At 41.4% G+C, this 19,148-nt stretch overlaps 1 protein-coding gene across 4 annotated transcripts in view; it reads left to right on the top strand.

The window, feature by feature from the left end:
• The window catches only part of znf385b (zinc finger protein 385B), a 297,152-nt gene that overhangs the window by 75,078 nt on the left and 202,926 nt on the right, over positions 1-19,148 (top strand). The window contains exon 1 of one of the 4 annotated variants that reach the window (XM_041201483.1): positions 10,944-11,037. The exons of the other annotated variants lie outside the window; for them this stretch is intronic. Within the exon in view, the coding sequence (XP_041057417.1) occupies positions 11,028-11,037 (10 nt within the window). The 5' untranslated portion in view covers positions 10,944-11,027. Of the gene's footprint in view, positions 1-10,943; positions 11,038-19,148 lie in introns of those variants that run through there. 4 annotated transcript variants of the gene reach the window in all.

Below are 19,148 nucleotides of genomic sequence, written 5' to 3'. Positions count from 1 at the left end.
CTAACCAATCAACTTCCTTTTCTCCTGTAGTATAAGTTGTTCTGATCGTTTGAAATTCAGAATTCATGCGTTTGTCCTGACGAAAAGTTTCAGCAACATATCTCCCTTTTCAAGAATAGATTCTATCTCTTCAGTAATTTACCTTGCTTCTGTAAAGAAGTGCAAAAAATATTGCTGCTAATATTGTAACAGTAACAAAGTAATGAAAACATCTCGATTTTAAAAAGATTGAATGATTATTGTAGTCTGTCTCAGTCTTGATTAACCTAAATAAATAGAGTTGACAGACAGTAATTTAATCATCTTGTCACTTTCTGATGGAATGACCTGCTTGCATTAAGAAAGCCAACATTAATTATGAGAAATGAAAAAACCAAAGCACTTTAGACACTGAATTTTTGAAATAACAGAAAATGCTGGAAACATTCAGTGAGTCATGAAGCATTTGTGGAAAGCGGAAGGTAAGATTAACATTTCAGATCCATCATCTTTTGTCAGAACTCTATTCAAGATTGCAAGTCAGAAATTTCTAATACCCTCATTGTGCAATTAAAGGAGATGATTAACTGTGTATTGTTACATAACTGACTGGATTTGCAGTAAGTTCAGATGGGGAAAATCCTCAGTAAGATGAATTACAAGAATTATCTTGCTTCAGGGCTATGGAGTTGTCATTGGATTTTATAAAATGTAACAATGGCTATTGTGACATGAGGAACAAAACTTAGAGCACAGAATACAACTTCATGCTGAAGTAAGTACTGCTGCATTATGAATATTTTAGCTTGTCAACATGAAGCAGATGAAAGAGAAACTCTCCAGTACCATTGAAACCAGCTCCAAGAAGAGTACCCAGCTCTGAAAAAGTTTTTAAAAAGATTTTATGTGCTCATTTAATTAACAAGGGACTGAGAAAGTACTAAAGTGAAATTTGTAGGAACACTGATAGCTGAATCTACATAGTTACATGCCTTGTTTCAGAAGTCATTACATTATTACATTACATCTGACTCAATGCAGTTATGTAAATTGTAAGTTCCATTCACAAGCACAAACAAATCGTGACTTCGTTTTTCCCTCTTTCTTAACTTTAACTTTTTGACATTTAGCTATTTTTCTTCCAGATTACCGTGTGATTTTATTCTATAATCCTTTCCTTCTATCTTCCATCTTATTTTGGCTTCTATTTCTTTATGAAATAACTTGTCAAAGACTTTTTTTAAAAAAAGAATTGTTAATATTTAAGCTGTCATGGAAAAAAGGGCACTTTCCTGTTTTTTTTAATAGAATTCTGACAAAAGATGATGGATCGAAATGTTAATCCTACCTTCCACTCTCCACGAATGCTGCCTGACTCACTGAATGCTTCCAGCATTTTCCGTTATTTCAGAAATCCAGTGTCTGAAGTACTTAAGTTTTTTTTTCATTTCTCATCATTATTGTTGGCTTTCTTAGTTCAAGCAGGTCATTCCATCAAAAATTTTATGTCATAGAAAGTGACAAGGTTATTAAATTCCTGCCTATCAACTCTCTTTATTTAGGCAAATATTTATAATAGCTATAAAGTTATCATTTCATATAAGCAGTTGTTTCGTCTAGGCATTGAATGTTTAAAGTAGTAGCAATGGCTGCTACTTCTGATGAAATTCCCTTTCCTTGACATGACGCTTAAGATTCAATAAATACACACTTGGGGAGCTGGATATTACTGCACCCAATTTGTTGGCTGAGAAATTACTGCAGGGGGGATGAGTTTTAGGTCACAATCTCTCTTGCACCCAATCTCTCCCAGAAATGCGATGACTATCAAATTGAAAGCTGGCAACATCCGAGTGTCTAGGGTGTAACTTAAATCAAGTGTTTAGGCATCTTTCAATATGCAGAGCATAGTCCTGAAGACCTGTTAGAAATCGGTCATCAACTGAACATATCATGCACTGATAATGCTTTGCCAATAGTTCCAATGGCCTTCAAATGGACTTCTGGAGGCCACCCATGAAAAGACAAGGAAGCCTTTTTTTAAATTGGTGTGGAAAAGTGCAAAAATTCTATCCTATGCTCCAGAGAACAACTGTGAGCCACTCCCTCTATTCATAAACCACGCCCCCCCCCCCAAATAAAACTCCCCCTGGACTCACTTGCTAGCCAATTTGGCATTTGAGCCACTTGAAATTCCTATGACCCTGACCAACAAATAGCATGTTAATGGTTTTATGACAATGAACCCTAAGTTCCAGTTTCAATCAGGACTCAGGCTTAGGCATTGTTCAAATTTCTCTCCCAACCGTATGTTTTTAACCATGAGGTACAACAGACAGTACCTGCCTTTGTTTGCAAATAGTTCCTCATCAGGTTCAAAGTGGCTGGCACATGTCTATGGTTTGTGAAATAATATTTAATACCAATGTGAGGGAAGAAGACTAGTTAATGGTCACTTTAATTTGTAATTTTCATTTGTAATGCCTGTCACATACTAAAAGGTTCAAACCCCATCCAGATATCAATTCTTAGCAGTTTCAATCCTAATTGCTAGAAATATATAATCGATTAAAATCTTGTTTACTTGACTGTTGAGAAAAAAATCTCAGACTCCTTCAAAGAAACTTGCTTAATAAGTGTAAGATTATTTTGTTCTGACCTGCCAAAACTTTCCTGAATTCCTTGTAATTGCTGCAGGTTTGTAATTTAAGAACAAAGGAGGCGATTAAGGCCATTCAGCCCTTCGAGCCTGTCCTACCATTCAAGAAGATCGTGGCTGATCTACCTCAGCTTCATCTTCATCCACTATTCCCGTATCCTTAGTTTCCCTTAATGTCCCAAAATCTATCAATCTCTGACTTGAATATACTCACTGACTAAACATCCACAACCCTCTGGGATAAAGAATTCCAAAGATTCACAGCACTCTGAGTGAAAAAATTTCTTCTCATCTCAGTCCTAAATGGACAGCCTCTTATTGTGAGGCCATAACACCTGGTTCTAAATTTCCCTGCCATGAGAAACATCCTCCCAGTATCGACCCTATCAAGCTGCTTAAGAATTTTATACGTTTCATTGAGATCACCTCTCATTCTTCCAAACTCAAGAAAATACAGTCCTAGTCTACACAATCTCTCCTCATAGGACAATCCCCTCATCCCTGAAATCAATGTAGTGAACCTTTGTTGCATTCCCTCTAATACAAGCATATCCCTTCCTCAGGTAAGGAGACAATAACCAAACACAGGTATGATCTCACCAATACCATAACAATTGTAGTACATCTTCACTCTCATGCCCCAGTGTCTTTGCTATAAAGGTTAACATAATATTTGCTTTTGTAATCACTTGCTTAACCTGCAAGTTAATTTTCTGTGATTTGTGTGCAAGGAGACCCAGTCCATCTGAATACCAACATTATCCCTCTTTGTGCCTTCCCCACTGCTTACTTTCCCAACCAATTTTATATTTGGCAGCAAAGCTAAACATATCTCACAGCCCCCTTATCTAGGCCATTGATACAATTTGTAAATAGCTGAGGCTCCAGTACCAATCCTTGCAGTACCCTGCTATCTAGAGCCTGCCAACCCAAAAATGACCCATTTATTCCTACTTTCTAATTTCTGTCTATGAACCAATCCTCAATCCATGCCAATATATTGCCTGGAATCCCATGGACACTAATTTTATTTAATAACCTTATCAAATGATTTTTGAAAATCCAAATGCACTACATCCATTGGGCTCACCCTTATATACCCTGCTAGTAACAACCTCAAACAAGTGAAGAGGGCACTCAGTAGAGTGCATTATTCTGGTATACTGTGTTAATTCAGCATTATTACAATTACACAGGTCTTCCTTGAGGCATTTTCTTGTCTGGTTGATGCTGTGTAACGACAAAACTGAAAAAAATATTTTTTTTAAATTAAGAACTTTCCATCTCAATGAGGAGGCTTCAGGCCAATCCACATCCAACAACCTGCTCTGAAAACTCTGGTCACATTTTGACAGCTTGTGACAAATTCCACCAGAGCAGTTTAGACAATCAACAACATTCTAAATAAATCAAGAACATTCTAAATGAAACAACCCACATCATTCTAAAAGAAAAAGTCATTTCACCCTATCTTCCAATGTTATACGATCCTTTAAAAAATTCCAGGATCCAGATCTGGATATATATCTTTGTCAAAATTTAATCAGTTCTTCCTTGTGTTATCCCCTATCCGTGAACCATTTTTCCATTAATTTTGAGATATATTGTTTACCGACAAACAGCCTAACCAACTAGGGTGAAAACATAACCCCCACCCACTTTCGGTGGTGGAGGTAAAACAGACTTGTCAAATATGATTCCCCTTTCATAAATCCATGCTGACTCTGCCCAATCATATTATGATTTCCTAAGTGCCCTATTACAGGTCGAGTATCCTTTATCCGAAACCCTCGGGGTTGATTGCATTTCGATTTCAGATCATTTCTGTTTTCAGACACTGCGTATAAATGTACATTACAATAGCCTAAGCTTAGGACGGCTATAGCCTAAAGTAAATAAAATGGCGAGAAAAGTAAGATGTGTCACTGAATAAATACAGGGTATCTGTAATAAGTTTTTTTTTGATTTGTCCCAAAAAAATCACAAGGTAAACAATGCAGGCAAACAACTAGACTTCTCGCGCTAAAGGTTGATGATGTTCAAAAAAAATTGCAGTTTTTGCATGTGTTCACTTTTCAGATTTATGGATAAAGGATACTTGATCTGTACCATGTCTTCAATGGATTCTTGCATTTTCACAATATTGCTATTAGGCAAACTGGCCTATTGTTCCTTGTTTTACTCTCCCTCCATTCTCTAATCTACAGATACATTTTGGAATCTAGGGATGTCTGGAAGCTCAAACCGAATGCATCCACTATCTCTGTAGGCACCTCTTTTAAAACTCAATGATGTAGGCCAGCAGGTGTAGGGGATTTGTCAGCTTTTGATCCCATTCACTTCTCTCATACTATTTCCTCAGTAATGCTAATTTATTTTAAGTTCCTCATTTTCACTAGATGCTTAGTGTTCCAGTATTTCCAGAGCAGTTTTTGTGTCTTCTACCATGAAGGCAGATACAAAGTATTTGCTTAATCTCTCTGCCATTTTTTTATTCCCCATTATAATTTCTTCTGTCTCCACCTCTAAGGGACCAATGTTTGCTTTTGCTAATCTCTTGCTTTTTTTGACAAACATTTGACATGTTTACAGTCTGTTTTTATGTCTCATGATTGTTTTCTCTTTCTTTATCAATTTTTTGTTCACCCTTTGCTGAATTCTAAAATCCTCCCAATCCTCAGGCATCCCTTCTCTATTTGGCAATATTATAAGCCTCTTTAGCAACAACTTATATCGCATTCTTAATGTAATGGAACATCCCAAGGCACTTTGCAGGAGTATTTTTGTTATTCTTTTGTGGGATGTAGGCGTTGCTGGCTAGGCCAACATTTGCCAACATTTGTTGCCTATCCCTGGTTGTCCTTGAGAAGGTGGCGGTGCACCATCTGCTCGGACCACTGCTGTTCAGGGGGGAATTCCAGGATTTTGACGCAGCAACAGTAAAGGAACAGCGGTATAGCTCCTGGCATGTCCACCTGCACTCTTCATTGAACGAGGGTTCATCCCTCTGTTTGACGGCAATGGTTGAGTGGGGAATATACCAGCCATGAGATTACAGATTGTGGTTGAATAGATCACACTGCCTGATGGATACACAGTTTTGAGTTGCAAGATCTGTTTGAAATCTATCCTATTTAGTACAATGGTAGTGCCACATAATATCAATGAAAGGTATCCTTAATGTGAAGACAGGACTTTGTCTTCACAAGGACTGTGCTGTGAACAGATATGTCTGCGACAGGTGAGATACAAGGTCAGGTAGATTTTTCCCTCTTGTTGGTTCCCTCACCACCTGGTGCAAATCCTGCCTGGCAGCTTCATCCTTCAGGACTTGGCCAGCTCGGTCAGAAGTGGTGCTACCGAGCCACACTTGGTGATGGACATTGAAGTCCCCCACCTAGAATACATTCTGTGCCGTTACCACCCTCTGTGCTTCCTCCAGTGGTGTTCAACATGGAGTCGGACTGATCCACCAGCTGTGGTGGGTGGGTAGTGCAGTGGGTGGTAATCAGCAGAAGGTTTCCTTGTCCATGTTTGATCTGATGCCATGAGACTTAAGGGGCCTGGAGTTAAAGTTGAGGACTCCCAGGGCAACTCCCTCCCAACTGTATACGTCTGTGTACCCATCTCTGATGGGTTTGCCCTGTCGATGGGACAAGACACATCCAGGGATGGTGATGGTGGTGTCTGGGACATTGTCTGTCTGTAGAGTATGATTCAGTGAGTATGACTATGTCAGGCTATTGCTTGATTAATCTATGGCATAGCTCTGCCAATTTTGGCACAAGCTCCCATTTGTTAGTAAGGAGGACTTTGCAGTGTCAATAGGGCTGGGTGTGCCATTGTCCTTTCCGATGCTAAGTCGATGCCCGGTGGTCCTTCCGGTTTCATTTATTTTTGACTTTGTAGTGGTTTGATACAACTGAGTGGCTTTCTAGGCCATTTCAGAGGGCGTTTAAGAGTCAACCACATTGCTTTGGGTCTGAAGTCACATATAGGCCAAACCAGGTAAGGAAGGTGTCGCGAAACGACATTAGTGAACCAGATGGGTTTTTACAACAATTGACAATGGATTCATGGTCACCATTACTGAGACATACGAAGGTACCTCAAAAATATGAGCAACAGTGAAGCTAGCCATTTCTCACTGGTGCTATACAGTGGCAACAGGAGTGGTATTTTCCACTAGCAAGATGCTGTCGTCCAGCCATGAAGACATTCTGCCTACCACATTGTGCATAATATGGTATATTAATTTCAGTGTCATTGTGATGCCAGTTATATGCCCCAATGACTGGTGGATTGTATCGACAACACATCCCTTCAACTGTTTGCAATAGACAGGGTAATGACACATTCAGCCAGCCTGTGCTTGCAAAGCTCAGAACATAATGTCTAACATTAGATGTGATTGGTCAGCACTTACTGAACAATCTCGATAGTGCTAAGAATTACACTAAGAACCAATTTAAGATTGCTAGAAGCTACATACATTCATATGCAGAGACCTGTCCTCTGCTGACAAAAGGAACATGTCCAGGCCATTTGCCTTTTTTGAATGAAATAAAAATTTTGGTGTATTATCCATGGCAACGCCTCAAACAATCAAAGTTGACTCACCAACCAAGCAGCACCCTATGTCATGTAGTATAACTTGCTACTCCCTCTGAAATTTGGCATTCTTGCATCTATCCTGATGAGTGCAAGACAAAATGTTTCAACATGTCTATTTTTGTCAGCAATACATAAGTTTTGTACTTCCAAGTGACTCATTACATTTTTAAATGGTAGCTGCTGTTTATCTAGAGTCCTATATTTTATCCAGTTTTCTAATGTACATGAGCCAACTTGTCCCTCATACCTAGTAGTTTGCTTTATTCATACAAAGAGCCTAATTTTAGACTCAACAAAATCACTCTCAAATTATAAAATTCTATCAATGTGATGACTCTTTCCCCAAGTCTCCTTCGCAACAAGGTTATTAATTAACAATTGTCTTTAATGCACTCAGTTGAACTATACTTCCAATAAATTATTACTTTAATTTTTTTGAGCATAGAGGTATGCACTTAACTTAATAAAATAATTTAAAAGAGGGAACTTTATCTCCCTCTGGCAAGGAGAAACAGGGCAAAATGAGTTAAAATCCAATTGTCACATTTACTGCGCTCTGCACCCCGCCTCACTGAGGCTGTTGTACACCATCGTTTTCTTAGGTGGCTGAACTGACCACCTGATTTAGGCAGAAGCCTCAAATATGTGCAAAACAGGGTCTTACTGTTATTTTAACTGCTCAACGAGCAGCTGTTAACCTGAGCCTCTCGCTCAGTATAGTCTGACAAAGAACCCACCAGAGGCCCTGTCAGATAAGTGAAAATATATATATATATACAGGGTCCAGATGGGGAAGAGTTTTGACATCTGCAGTATGTATATCATAACATTACACATGCAAACTATACACACACACACATCTGGATTTCCCAGGAATTCATTGAAAGCAATATAGCTATAATCCACTTGCTGATTGGCTCAAACTGGTTCAAAAACTATTCATCACCATCTGCTTAATCTAATAGATCAATTTCCCCAGGAACCAATCCAAAAAAACAGTCAATTATTTACATAATTTATGGTCTCTCACCACCTCTTGTGTAAGCATAAACCATATCATCATATTTCCCTTGAACAACATCATGGGAGACCCATTAGAATTATTTTTAAAAAAAACAGCTTGCTTGACTGGCAAGGTTCAGTGCTGGTTACTTGGCTTACTATGACATTATGGGAAACTTTCATTAGGCCTCACAATAGCAGCAGTTTCAGTTTGACAAAAGTCGCTGCTTTGATCACTTTTAATTTGCAACAGCTTTTGATTTCATATTATTTTACTGTTAATACCACAAGCTCTGTTGTTATTCTGTAGAACAAGAAACTAAATTTTCCAGTAACATTAACATTGAACTAATGCTAATGGAAGAAATTCTCTTTTAGCTCTTTTATGTTGGAATTCTGTAACTGGAATGGACGAGCATACAAAAATAACTGGAGCAAAGTTAACATTGATCTATGCAAGATGAGGCAATTCACGGATTTTTCAGTTTTGTTTATTGGAGTGTAAGGATAAGGTTACAGTGCAGTCATTGGAATGATACATTTGTCAAAGGAAGTTATTTATACAATGGGCGGCACGTTAGCCATCATTTTCACGTGGTCCATCTCTGACACTTCCCTTCCCTTCCTTGACCTCTCTGTCTCAATCTCTGGTGATAGACTGTCCACCAATATCCATTACAAACCCACCGACACCCACAGCTATCTCGACTACAGCTCCTCACACCCCACTTCCTGTAAGGACTCCATCCCGTTCTCTCAGTTCCTTCGCCTCCGTCGCATCTGTTCCGATGATGCTACATTCAAAAACAGTTCCTCTGACATGTCCTCCTTCTTCCTTAACCGAGGTTTTCCACCCACGGTCGTTGACAGGGCCCTCAACCGTGTCCGGCCCATCTCCCGCGCATCCGCCCTCACTCCTTCTCCTCCCTCCCAGAAACATGATAGGGTCCCCCTTGTCCTCACTTATCACCCCACCAGCCTCCGCATTCAAAGGATCATCCTCCGCCATTTCCGCCAACTCCAGCATGATGCCACTACCAAACACATCTTCCCTTCACCCCCCTTATCGGCATTCCGTAGGGATCGCTCCCTCCGGGACACCCTGGTCCACTCCTCCATCACCCCCTACTCCTCAACCCCCTCCTATGGCACAACCCCTTGCCCACGCAAAAGATGCAACACCTGCCCCTTCACTTCCTCTCTCCTCACCATCCAAGGACCCAAACACTCCTTTCAAGTGAAGCAGCATTTCACTTGCATTTCCCCCAACTTAGTCTACTGCATTCGTTGCTCCCAATGTGGTCTCCTCTACATTGGAGAGACCAAACGTAAACTGGGCGACCGCTTTGCAGAACACCTGCGGTCTGTCCGCAAGAATGACCCAAACCTCCCTGTCGCTTGCCATTTTAACACTCCACCCTGCTCTCTTGCCCACATGTCTGTCCTTGGCTTGCTGCATTGTTCCAGTGAAGCCCAACGCAAACTGGAGGAACAACACCTCATCTTCCGACTAGGGACTTTACAGCCTTCCGGACTGAATATTGAATTCAACAACTTTAGGTCGTGAGTCCCCTCCCCCATCCCCACCCCCTTTCTGTTTCCCCCTTCTTTTTTTTTCCCAATAAATTATAAAGATTTTCCTTTTCCCACCTATTTCCATTATATAAAAAAAAACCCACTAGAGCTATACCTTGAGTGCCCTACCATCCATTCTTAATTAGCACATTCGTTTAGATAATATCACCAACTTTAACTTTAACACCTATGTGTTCTATTGTACTATTGTTGTTGACATCTTTTGATGATCTGCTTCTATCACTGCTTGTTTGTCGCTACAACCACACCAACCCCCTCCACCTCTCTGTCTCTCTATCTCTCCGCCCCCCACACACACACCTTAAACCAGCTTATATTTCAGCTCTTTCCTGGACTCGAACTCAAGTTCTGTCGAAGGGTCATGAGGACTCGAAACGTCAACTCTTTTCTTCTCCGCCGATGCTGCCAGACCTGCTGAGTTTTTCCAGGTAATTCTGTTTTTGTTTTGGATTTCCAGCATCCGCAGTTTTTTTGTTTTTTTTTCGGCACGTTAGTGCTGCCACCTCACAGCACCCGAGACCCAGGCTTGACCCTGACATCAAGTGTCTGCCTGTGTGGAGATTGCACGTTCGCCCCGTGTCTGCGTGGGTTTCCTCCGGAAGTTCTGGTTTCTTCCCACTCTCCAAAGATGTGCTGGTTCGGTGGATTGGCTATGGTAGATTGCCCTTTAGTGTGTGTGCCTGTGTGTGTGCGTGTGACTGTGTGGCCTGTGATGGGCTGACGTGTCCCGTCCTGGGTGTACCCAGCCTACTGCCCGTTGCCTGTCGGGATAGGCTCCAACTCCCCAAGACCCTGACTAGGCTGGAGTGGTTCTGGAAAAGTGAGTGAGTGAGTTATTTATACACTGTTAGTTATGAAGGGTTTCTGGCACTGGGTGCTTGTTGAACTGGAACATAGTATCAAAAATGGAATTGCTGTTGGGAACCATTTCCACTAAACACACAAAGATCCTGGCACTTTCAGATAGTGTTACCCCACCACACCCTATGATGCAAATAATATAATTGATACCATGTGTAAGTATGATGCAACATATGCTGCTAAGAAAATTTCCACAGTTAGAACACGTTTTATCCACATTAACTGATTTAACTTTTTACCTGAATTATTTGCATTGCCACTGAGTAACATTTTACTGAGTTCCTATGGCCTTAAATAATCGGGATGATTGGATTAAATGATTCAGAGTGAGTATTGTAAATCATCAATTACCTCATTTAAAGATTATAACTGTGAAGTAAAGTATAAAAGAATTGTTGCATGTCTACAATATTAGACTCAGTAAATTATTTACTACCTTTTCATTTGATACAGGATTTATTAGAGATGTAATGTAACTGAACATTTTGTGAGGGTCATTCAGAAATGTTGAAAAATTGGCACCACCTGGATTCATTGGTATCTTTAGAAATCATATATTTGGAAACTACAAAGCTCTTATCTTCTGCCAGGCAAATTAAATTGGATGTCTGCCAAGTGAGGAATGCAGCAGCTGCATATTCATAATACCCAACATTCTGCCTTGTCCACGTTTCCTATAATACTATTCTAGATTCAGGGTAATTCTTTATTTATCATGGGCCCAAGTAAACTGTGCATTCCTGTAATTCTGAAACATTTCAAGGGAATGCAAAAACATGTTTAAATGTATGTGTTCAGGTGAGGTGAAGAGATTTTTCATAATGGGAAAGAAATCTGGAAGGAGTGTACCACAGTCTTCAAATGTGCTATTGTCCGTGATGAATTTCACCCAGAACAAAATGATAGAGTTATGTGTCTATGTGCTTTTCTCCAGTTTTAATTTCAGGACCTTTGACTTGAACTTCGTTTTTCTCATTTTTTATGATTTGAGTGCCATGAATTTTTCCCCTCAATTTTATGAGCTTCTTTACTTCTTTCTTTCTTCCTCATTTTTCAGTGTATTTTCCTTTAGTCAGCACAAACTACACATTTCATTTGCACTTACGATCGTAGATTTATCTTTTCAAACAGGCACACATACATCCACATATTTGTTGGACGTTGAAATCGTGAAAGTTAATTTCTTGGATAGTTGGGGGATTAATACACAGTTTACTGCACTGAATTGAAATGCTAAGTTTATTGATATGTAATAGTTTTCTGATACAGAGGTTATTATGACCGCTTCTGTTTATGAAAGAGGTAGCAATCACCCCTTATTTTGTTCGAGTCAGTGTAAACTCATATACAAACTCCAGTGTGTGAACTTTAAAACCCATGATGACAGGACTGGGTGGTACAGTAGGGTAGAAATTTGTCTTTCATAGCTAGGACCATAGTTGAAAGCTAGCCCGTGATGCTGTGATGAAGGTTGACCGTACTCAACCAGCCCGTGCTTGCAAGAACTGAACAGGATGTCTACCATTAGATGTGATTCCATGATTTGGCAGCATTTGCTGAACAATCCTGAGTGCGCTAATAGCTTCACTCACAACCAATCAGTTGAGCTCATAATACGGCTCATTGATGTTTGCTGGAAGTGACATACATTCCTAAACAGGCACTCATTCCCTGCTAACAAAAGGATTATGTTCAAGCTTTGCATCTTTTTTGAATTACCTGGGAGCTTGTGGAGCTTATAATTCCTCGTTGCTTTCTCCATAGCAGTACCTCGGCCAATCAGAGTCGACTTGCTAACAAATCGACGTCCTTTTCTCCTGTAGTGTAAATTATTGTGATCGTTTGAAATTTGGTATTCTTGTGTTTGTCCTGATGAGTGCAAGACAAAAAGCTTCATCAACATGTCTCTCTTTTCAGCAATATTCAAGTTGTCCTCTCTGTGCTAAGGATTCTATGTGAAATTAATTTGCACAATCTTAATCCAGTTATTAATAGCCAAGTGTTTACTGCACAAAGCTTCCCGATGTTTGATACCTCAGCTTATTCCTGCTAATTTAAAGTTTACTTTTGTGCTACATTAACTGAATTAGTCAATTAATTGAATTTAACAAAATGTGTAGCACAGCAAAATGGGAAATTCATGCGAAAAGATTGAGTTACCATGTAATCTGTATTAAGCACCTTTTAATTAAGAGGAAGAAACTGATTATCAATGTCATTCATCTAGGTTTAGGATGCTTGCTGTGGTAAATTTAAAACTGTGCCATCACAGAGTGATGTTGGTTGTTTGAGATTGAGAGGTGAGGCACATTGCTGGGACAAAGTCAGTGGAGCTTCTCTGACTGTACTTCACGCAACCTAAGTTGTTTTATACTCCACGAAATGGATGATAACAAAACTAGTAGCTAGTTGTACAGTTTGTCTGATTTTCATTTCCACTAAGTGGAATGGAAAAGAAACACAGTCAGGGTGTAAAATGGGCTGCTGATACCTTATCGGCATTTTGTGCGTCCATCAAAGATCACTTTCATTCCCCAAGCACCTGAAATGGAAAATTTTCATTTTCCAGCTAAAAACTGCTCACTTTAAGCACAAAAAAGTGGGGTGGAAATTAGAATGCAGAACTTTAGTTTAGGCTAACCATTTCTTGGCAGCAAAAATCAAGAATTGTACTGGAAAGATTCAGATGTAACATGTGCATTGGTATAGTCCATAGATTGACATTTGGCCTCCACAACTGAACCCCTGACCTGTTTTTCAAATAATGTGCATCACTTAGTCAATATTAGAGTAAAACAAAGATATCTTGTAATTATAACATGACAAAGTTTTCTACTAGAGCTGATAGATGTTGAGTTGGAAGCCCTTCTGTATATTTTATGTACAGCTTATGTTGGCAGTACTGTTTAGCTTTGGGATAAAAGTTCCACAAGAAACTTACCTTCCTATCCATATCTCTTTTCTAGTTTTGTTCCTATTGTGCTTCCATATCTTTCAGGTTTAAGCTACTGCTCTGGATAAAAGTATTGCAACTGATTTTAACTTGGGGCAGAGAGTGGACAGAATGAGCAACAAGCCCCCTTGATGTTATTCGCATGTGGCCCAGGCAATATTAATGCCTGTGCCTCATTTTAATATGATTGATGGGTTTCCCACTCGTAGTGGGAAATAAGAAACGGGCAGCCTGCATATTTTGCTGTACAATTTCCGGTGGGCTACACAAAGACTCTTTAAATTTGGAATGAATTGCTTAAAGCAAGGCTGCACTCCCTCCTTTTGTGCCAGAACTCTGTAGGCAGTAATAAGTCAGAGTCCCACCTGCAGGTGTTGAGATGCATTCCTTGATATCTGGTGGAGGAGCTCATGGCAAGGAGGGGAGGTACATTAGCCAAGCACCTGCAGGTGACAACCCAGCAACATTAGATAGATATAACTGAAAGGGTCCATGCCTACAGCATCTAATTCAGGACTTGGGATCAAAAAGGAAGAGATTCACTGGCTTAAAGAACAATAAAGGTGAGTGTGGCTGTTCCTCTCTCCATCTTTCTTAGTAACATCTCACAATATTCCTCTCACCCCCTACCCCACTACCCTCAAGAATTCCCTCCCCTCCATTTCCTCCCCCACTTCTTCTTATGCAGTCCCTCAGGGTCGAGGATGACTTGCTTCCACTCCGGTTCCACAGATTTTGAGATGGCTTATAAATCCAATTGCGTAATCTGCAGATGCTGTTACATGCAGGGCAGGTGGTGCTTGAAGGGTTGGCTGGATGGAGGCTGTTTGAAGATTTGCGCACTCCCTCCAATGCCTCAGTTTGGCCAATTTTTCAGTTTAAAGCAGTGAGCGGAGAGCCAGGATTTTTACAGTTTAAAACAGTGAGAGGACAACGGGGATTTTTACAGTTTATAACAGCGAGAGGAGAGCCATGATTTTTCAGTTTAAAGCACATTCCTGACAAAGTCTCTCTGTTCAATGCCTTCCTGGATAAGCCCTCTCCATTTTGGTCAGTCACAAGCCAGGGACTTCCATGAGTTGACAGGGATGTTTGACCTCTTTGGGGGTGAGCTTGAGGACATTCCTAAAGTGTTTCCACTATCCTCCTGGGATCCTCCTGCCGCAACCGAGTTCCAAGTAGAAGGATTGCTTTGGGAGTCTTGTGTCAGGCATATGAACTACATGTCCTGCCCAGCAGAGCTGGTTTTGAGTGATTAGCACCTCAATGCTGGGCAAGTTGGCTTGGGAGAGGACACCTCCTTTCTTGCCATTGGATTTAGAGGATCTTGCAAAGCCACCTGCTATAAGTTGTCCTAGTCTCTGTAGCCTGTGTAAGCACAGGGATCCTTGCTGCCCAGTAAACCATGACCTGAGTCATGGGTTTGAGATCCCTTGGACCTCAAAGACTCTTTTCCTGAGTTGGCAAAAGGCTGAGCTGGCCTCCATCGCATCCATAAACATATAATTACAGGAGCTCACTGCAACACTTCTCTCCCATTTTAATCACACAAACCTCTTCCTTTAGTATCCTCACACCGAAGGCCAACAGCATTCTCTTCTTGCACCCTAGTACTTGCAAAAAGAGAAACTTACCCCAGTACTCCTTCCTCATTTCCCATTCAACATACTTGACTTACCATTCATTACCTTGCCATTCTCATTCCGCCTTTCTTCTTCACAAACTTTCAGCAGAAGTACAGCCTGCACAAGTCTTCCGTATCTGCACATACTTTCCAAGAGCTACTTGCTTCTAAAAATTGTTTTTAAAAGTACTGAATGCAAATTTTAAAAGATTTTGCATTCAGTACTTCCTCGGTTGTGAGATTATTGGTGTTGTTCAAATTTACTTTGAGTTTCGTGAGTCTTTGGAAGTTTGTGTGTGTATGTCCGTGTATATATATATATTTGTAGAGGAGAGAGAGAGAGATTAGCTTTAAAATCAGTCCCACACTTTCAAAAATTTCACTGTTATTAGCATTCAGAACTGAAGTGCTCCCATGGGCAGTAGGAAAAGCAAAGAATTGTGCTGGTCCAGTCAGGCTTCACATAACTGCAAAAGGCATCAAAATTAGCATTGTTGGAAAGGTATCAAATAATCCGGACTACATGTGCTTAAAACCCTTTAAAGGCAGAAGCTCCACATAGGACAGATGCTTTAATGGGGCAGCGCAAAAATGTTAGCGCTCCTGATATAGATCAACAATTTTGTTGAAAGTAGTGACTGTAAATGGTGCATCAGGCCACCCAATATTCAGAAACTATTATATTAATGTTGCTATTTTTCTTATTTTCAAAGGATATTGCTTGAACTTATATCTTAATTGCTGATTAATGTAAACAATTTATTAATACAGGCTTTTAAATTCGGGTATCTTTGTGCATTGTGTTTATAACAAATCAATTTATTTAATATAGGATTTTAAGGGCTGTTCATGTAAAAATAATTGTGTTGAAGATTTTCCTTGGATTCATCGAGTAAGAAGAGAGGAATAAATTGCACAAAGGATTAGATTGATTCAAAAGTTGGCAGCTTTGCAATATTTAAGTGAGAGATCCGGATTGCTTTGATTGTTCCTCAATAATGTTCATTACACAATAATTTGGATCAATAGGCAAGCGTTTGCCTGATACCTGTGCAGGGCTCACCAAAGACCCGTTGAGGAATTAAACATTTTGATCTTCAAATACAACTCTGTAAATCTAGGCCTCCAATGCCAATACTTTTCAGTCTAGGTGGCAGTGGCAGAAGAATGGCTTAAATGTAACAGATTCACGATTGCCATTGATTTCAATGAGGGCTGAGCACCTTCAGTGTGGTAATGATTGAGTGGCTCAAAAATCATCGCAGGTTATGGTGTGGTGTAAGTAATTGCAAATATCAATCATACCATAATTGCCTGGAGTTTTAGCATTACACCATGAATGTACTATTATTATGGTGCAAATTTTCAACAAGTTCCAACCATATATTTCAGTAGTATTGACCAGGCCAGAATTTAAAATACTCTTTCATTTTGGGAATAATGGTATCTATTAGTGAAATGGGTAGTCAGGGGACAGGTGCAGTTTAACACAGAGAAGCGTGAAGCGATTCATCAAAGGATCACAAATATTTATGGCACAGAGAGACCATTTGGCCCAATATATCTGTGTTGGTCGAAAAAGAGCTATCTGGTCTAATCACACTTTCCAGTTCTTGATCCGTAGCCTGTTGGTTATGGCAATTCAAGCGCATATGCAAGTACTTTTTACATGTGATGAGGATTTCTGCCTCTACCACCTTTTCAGGCAATGAATTCCAGACACACACCACCGCCCCCCCAGCCACTGGGTGAAACATTACTCCTCAGTTCACCTCTGTTCCTTATTTAAATTTTATTCCCCCTAATTATTGACCTATCTGCTACGGGGAAAAGGTCCTTCTTAACCACTGTATCTAGGTCCCTCATAATTTTATACACCTCAATTAAATCTTCCCTCAGTCTTCTCTGTTCCAAAGAAATTATAGTCTATCCAGCCTTTCCTCAGGGCTAAAATTTTCCAGTCCTGGCAACATCTATGTAAACTCTTCTGCACGCTCTCCAGTGCAATCACAACCTTCCTGTAATGTTGTGACCAAAACATTGCACGGTACTCTAGCTGTAGTCTAACTTGTGTTTTATACAGTTCTAGTGTAACTTCACTGCTCTTATATACTATGGGTGGAATTTTCCATTTATGAGACTAAGTGTGATGGGGGAGCAGTTTCGGCAGCGCCCACCGCGCTGGCCGGAGTGGTGGGAACTCGCGCCCAATTCCGCTCTTGGAGGGTCATTAATTTTACACAGGCAAGTAGCGGACCAAATCACCTGGTGGGTCAGGAGCTAATTCGTCCAGCCGCTGTCAGCTGGCGGGGTCGAAGGTCCAGGCACCATATTTAAAGGCCAGTCCAACACATAATCTCACTCTCTTTAGTCCACCTGTCTTGTGACACATGCAGAGATGTCTTGCAGCCGGAAGAAGAAGGCTGAGAGCCTCAGGAAGAAGGCAGCATCTGGTTTCACCCTCCACGTCTTGATGCACAGCCAAGTCCTGGACCCCAGGAATGGCTGTAGGAAGCAGAGCAGCCTCAGCTTTTCAGCCTGGGAGACCATCACAGAGCAGGTCAGTGTGGCTGGCAACCGTGCCCAAAATGCCATCCAGTGCAGGAAGGGGATGAGTAATCTCATCTGCTCAGCCAGGTTAAGTCATCCTTCAACACCCTCCAATATCAAGCTCTCATCACGGCATCATGCACTCAAATGGCGGCTCTCTTCAGTGATCTCATACAACCATTAGCAGGGGACACATATCAACACTTGTTCTCTCACTGAGAGTTTCACATCACCACCATCCCATCTATCATGTTGCTCACACTCCATCCTCTGGTCTTTCTGAGGAGGGCTCACCACACACAGGGGACATGATCTCACCCAACCTCAGATCCACTCCTCATCACATGCCTTTCTTTCTTCTTCATACAGGCGTGAGAGAGCACAGAGTGGGGGAGGGACGGCCGACATCATCGCCCTCACTGGGTTTGAGGGGGCTGTAGCCGAGCTGGCTGGGGAGGGCAGGGATCGTTTCTGTGGGGAAGGGGAGATCAGCCTCTCCCAGCAACCTAGTATGGATCTCGGCTCCATCACGTCATCAAATCCTGACAATCACAGTGAGTCACGTGCAGTCTTATCAAGCTCATACTCATTAACTGAAACTCTACTTTCTATTTTCTAAGGACCAGCAGATCGAGGCCTACAAGCCAGTTGAGCACCAGTCCGAGCTCCCAGACCATGTCTGAAGAGGAAGCTCTGGATGAATCATCATGGCACTCACACACACTCGCTACCAGCTCAAAGGCACACAGCTCAGTGGGGCACAGATGTAGATTGGGCTCGGCCTCACTTTCTGGAGAACACCTCACTGACACGTCCCTGCAGCAGTCGGAGGCAGGGACAGCCCAGGTCTCTGGAACTCGGAAGGCTGCTGGAGACCAGCCACCTGCTCAGTCTGAGTCAGGTGATGAGACTCTGGAAGCAGCCGCAAACTCAATGCTCGAGATGCAGCGACAGGTGGCGAATCATCAGACAGTGATTGGACAGTCACTCAGCAGACTAAAGCGAATGGTGGAGGAGCCCATCCGTGTTCTGTCCGATGTCGTGGCTCCGATAGCGCCTCGCGGTCACCATGGGAAAGCTGGCGACCACCATGAAGACCTTGATCCAGCAGGTCTTGCTGGATTTACACTCAGTCCTGCACTCCATGGCCACAAACCCTGGTGGGCACCATCCAGATGCAAGTGACATGGGGATGAGGCACCTTGACCTCCCTCCAGGTGCACCGTCACCTGCAGGAGTCAGGGCAGGGCCCTCGGGCACCAACAGGGAGGATGAGTGTCAGCCGGAAACCCCTGGGGCCACCTCTCAGG

This window comes from Carcharodon carcharias, chromosome 12, assembly GCF_017639515.1.
Source record: "Carcharodon carcharias isolate sCarCar2 chromosome 12, sCarCar2.pri, whole genome shotgun sequence".
NCBI classification, from domain to species: domain Eukaryota; kingdom Metazoa; phylum Chordata; class Chondrichthyes; order Lamniformes; family Lamnidae; genus Carcharodon; species Carcharodon carcharias.
This window is presented reverse-complemented; position numbering and strand designations above follow the sequence as displayed.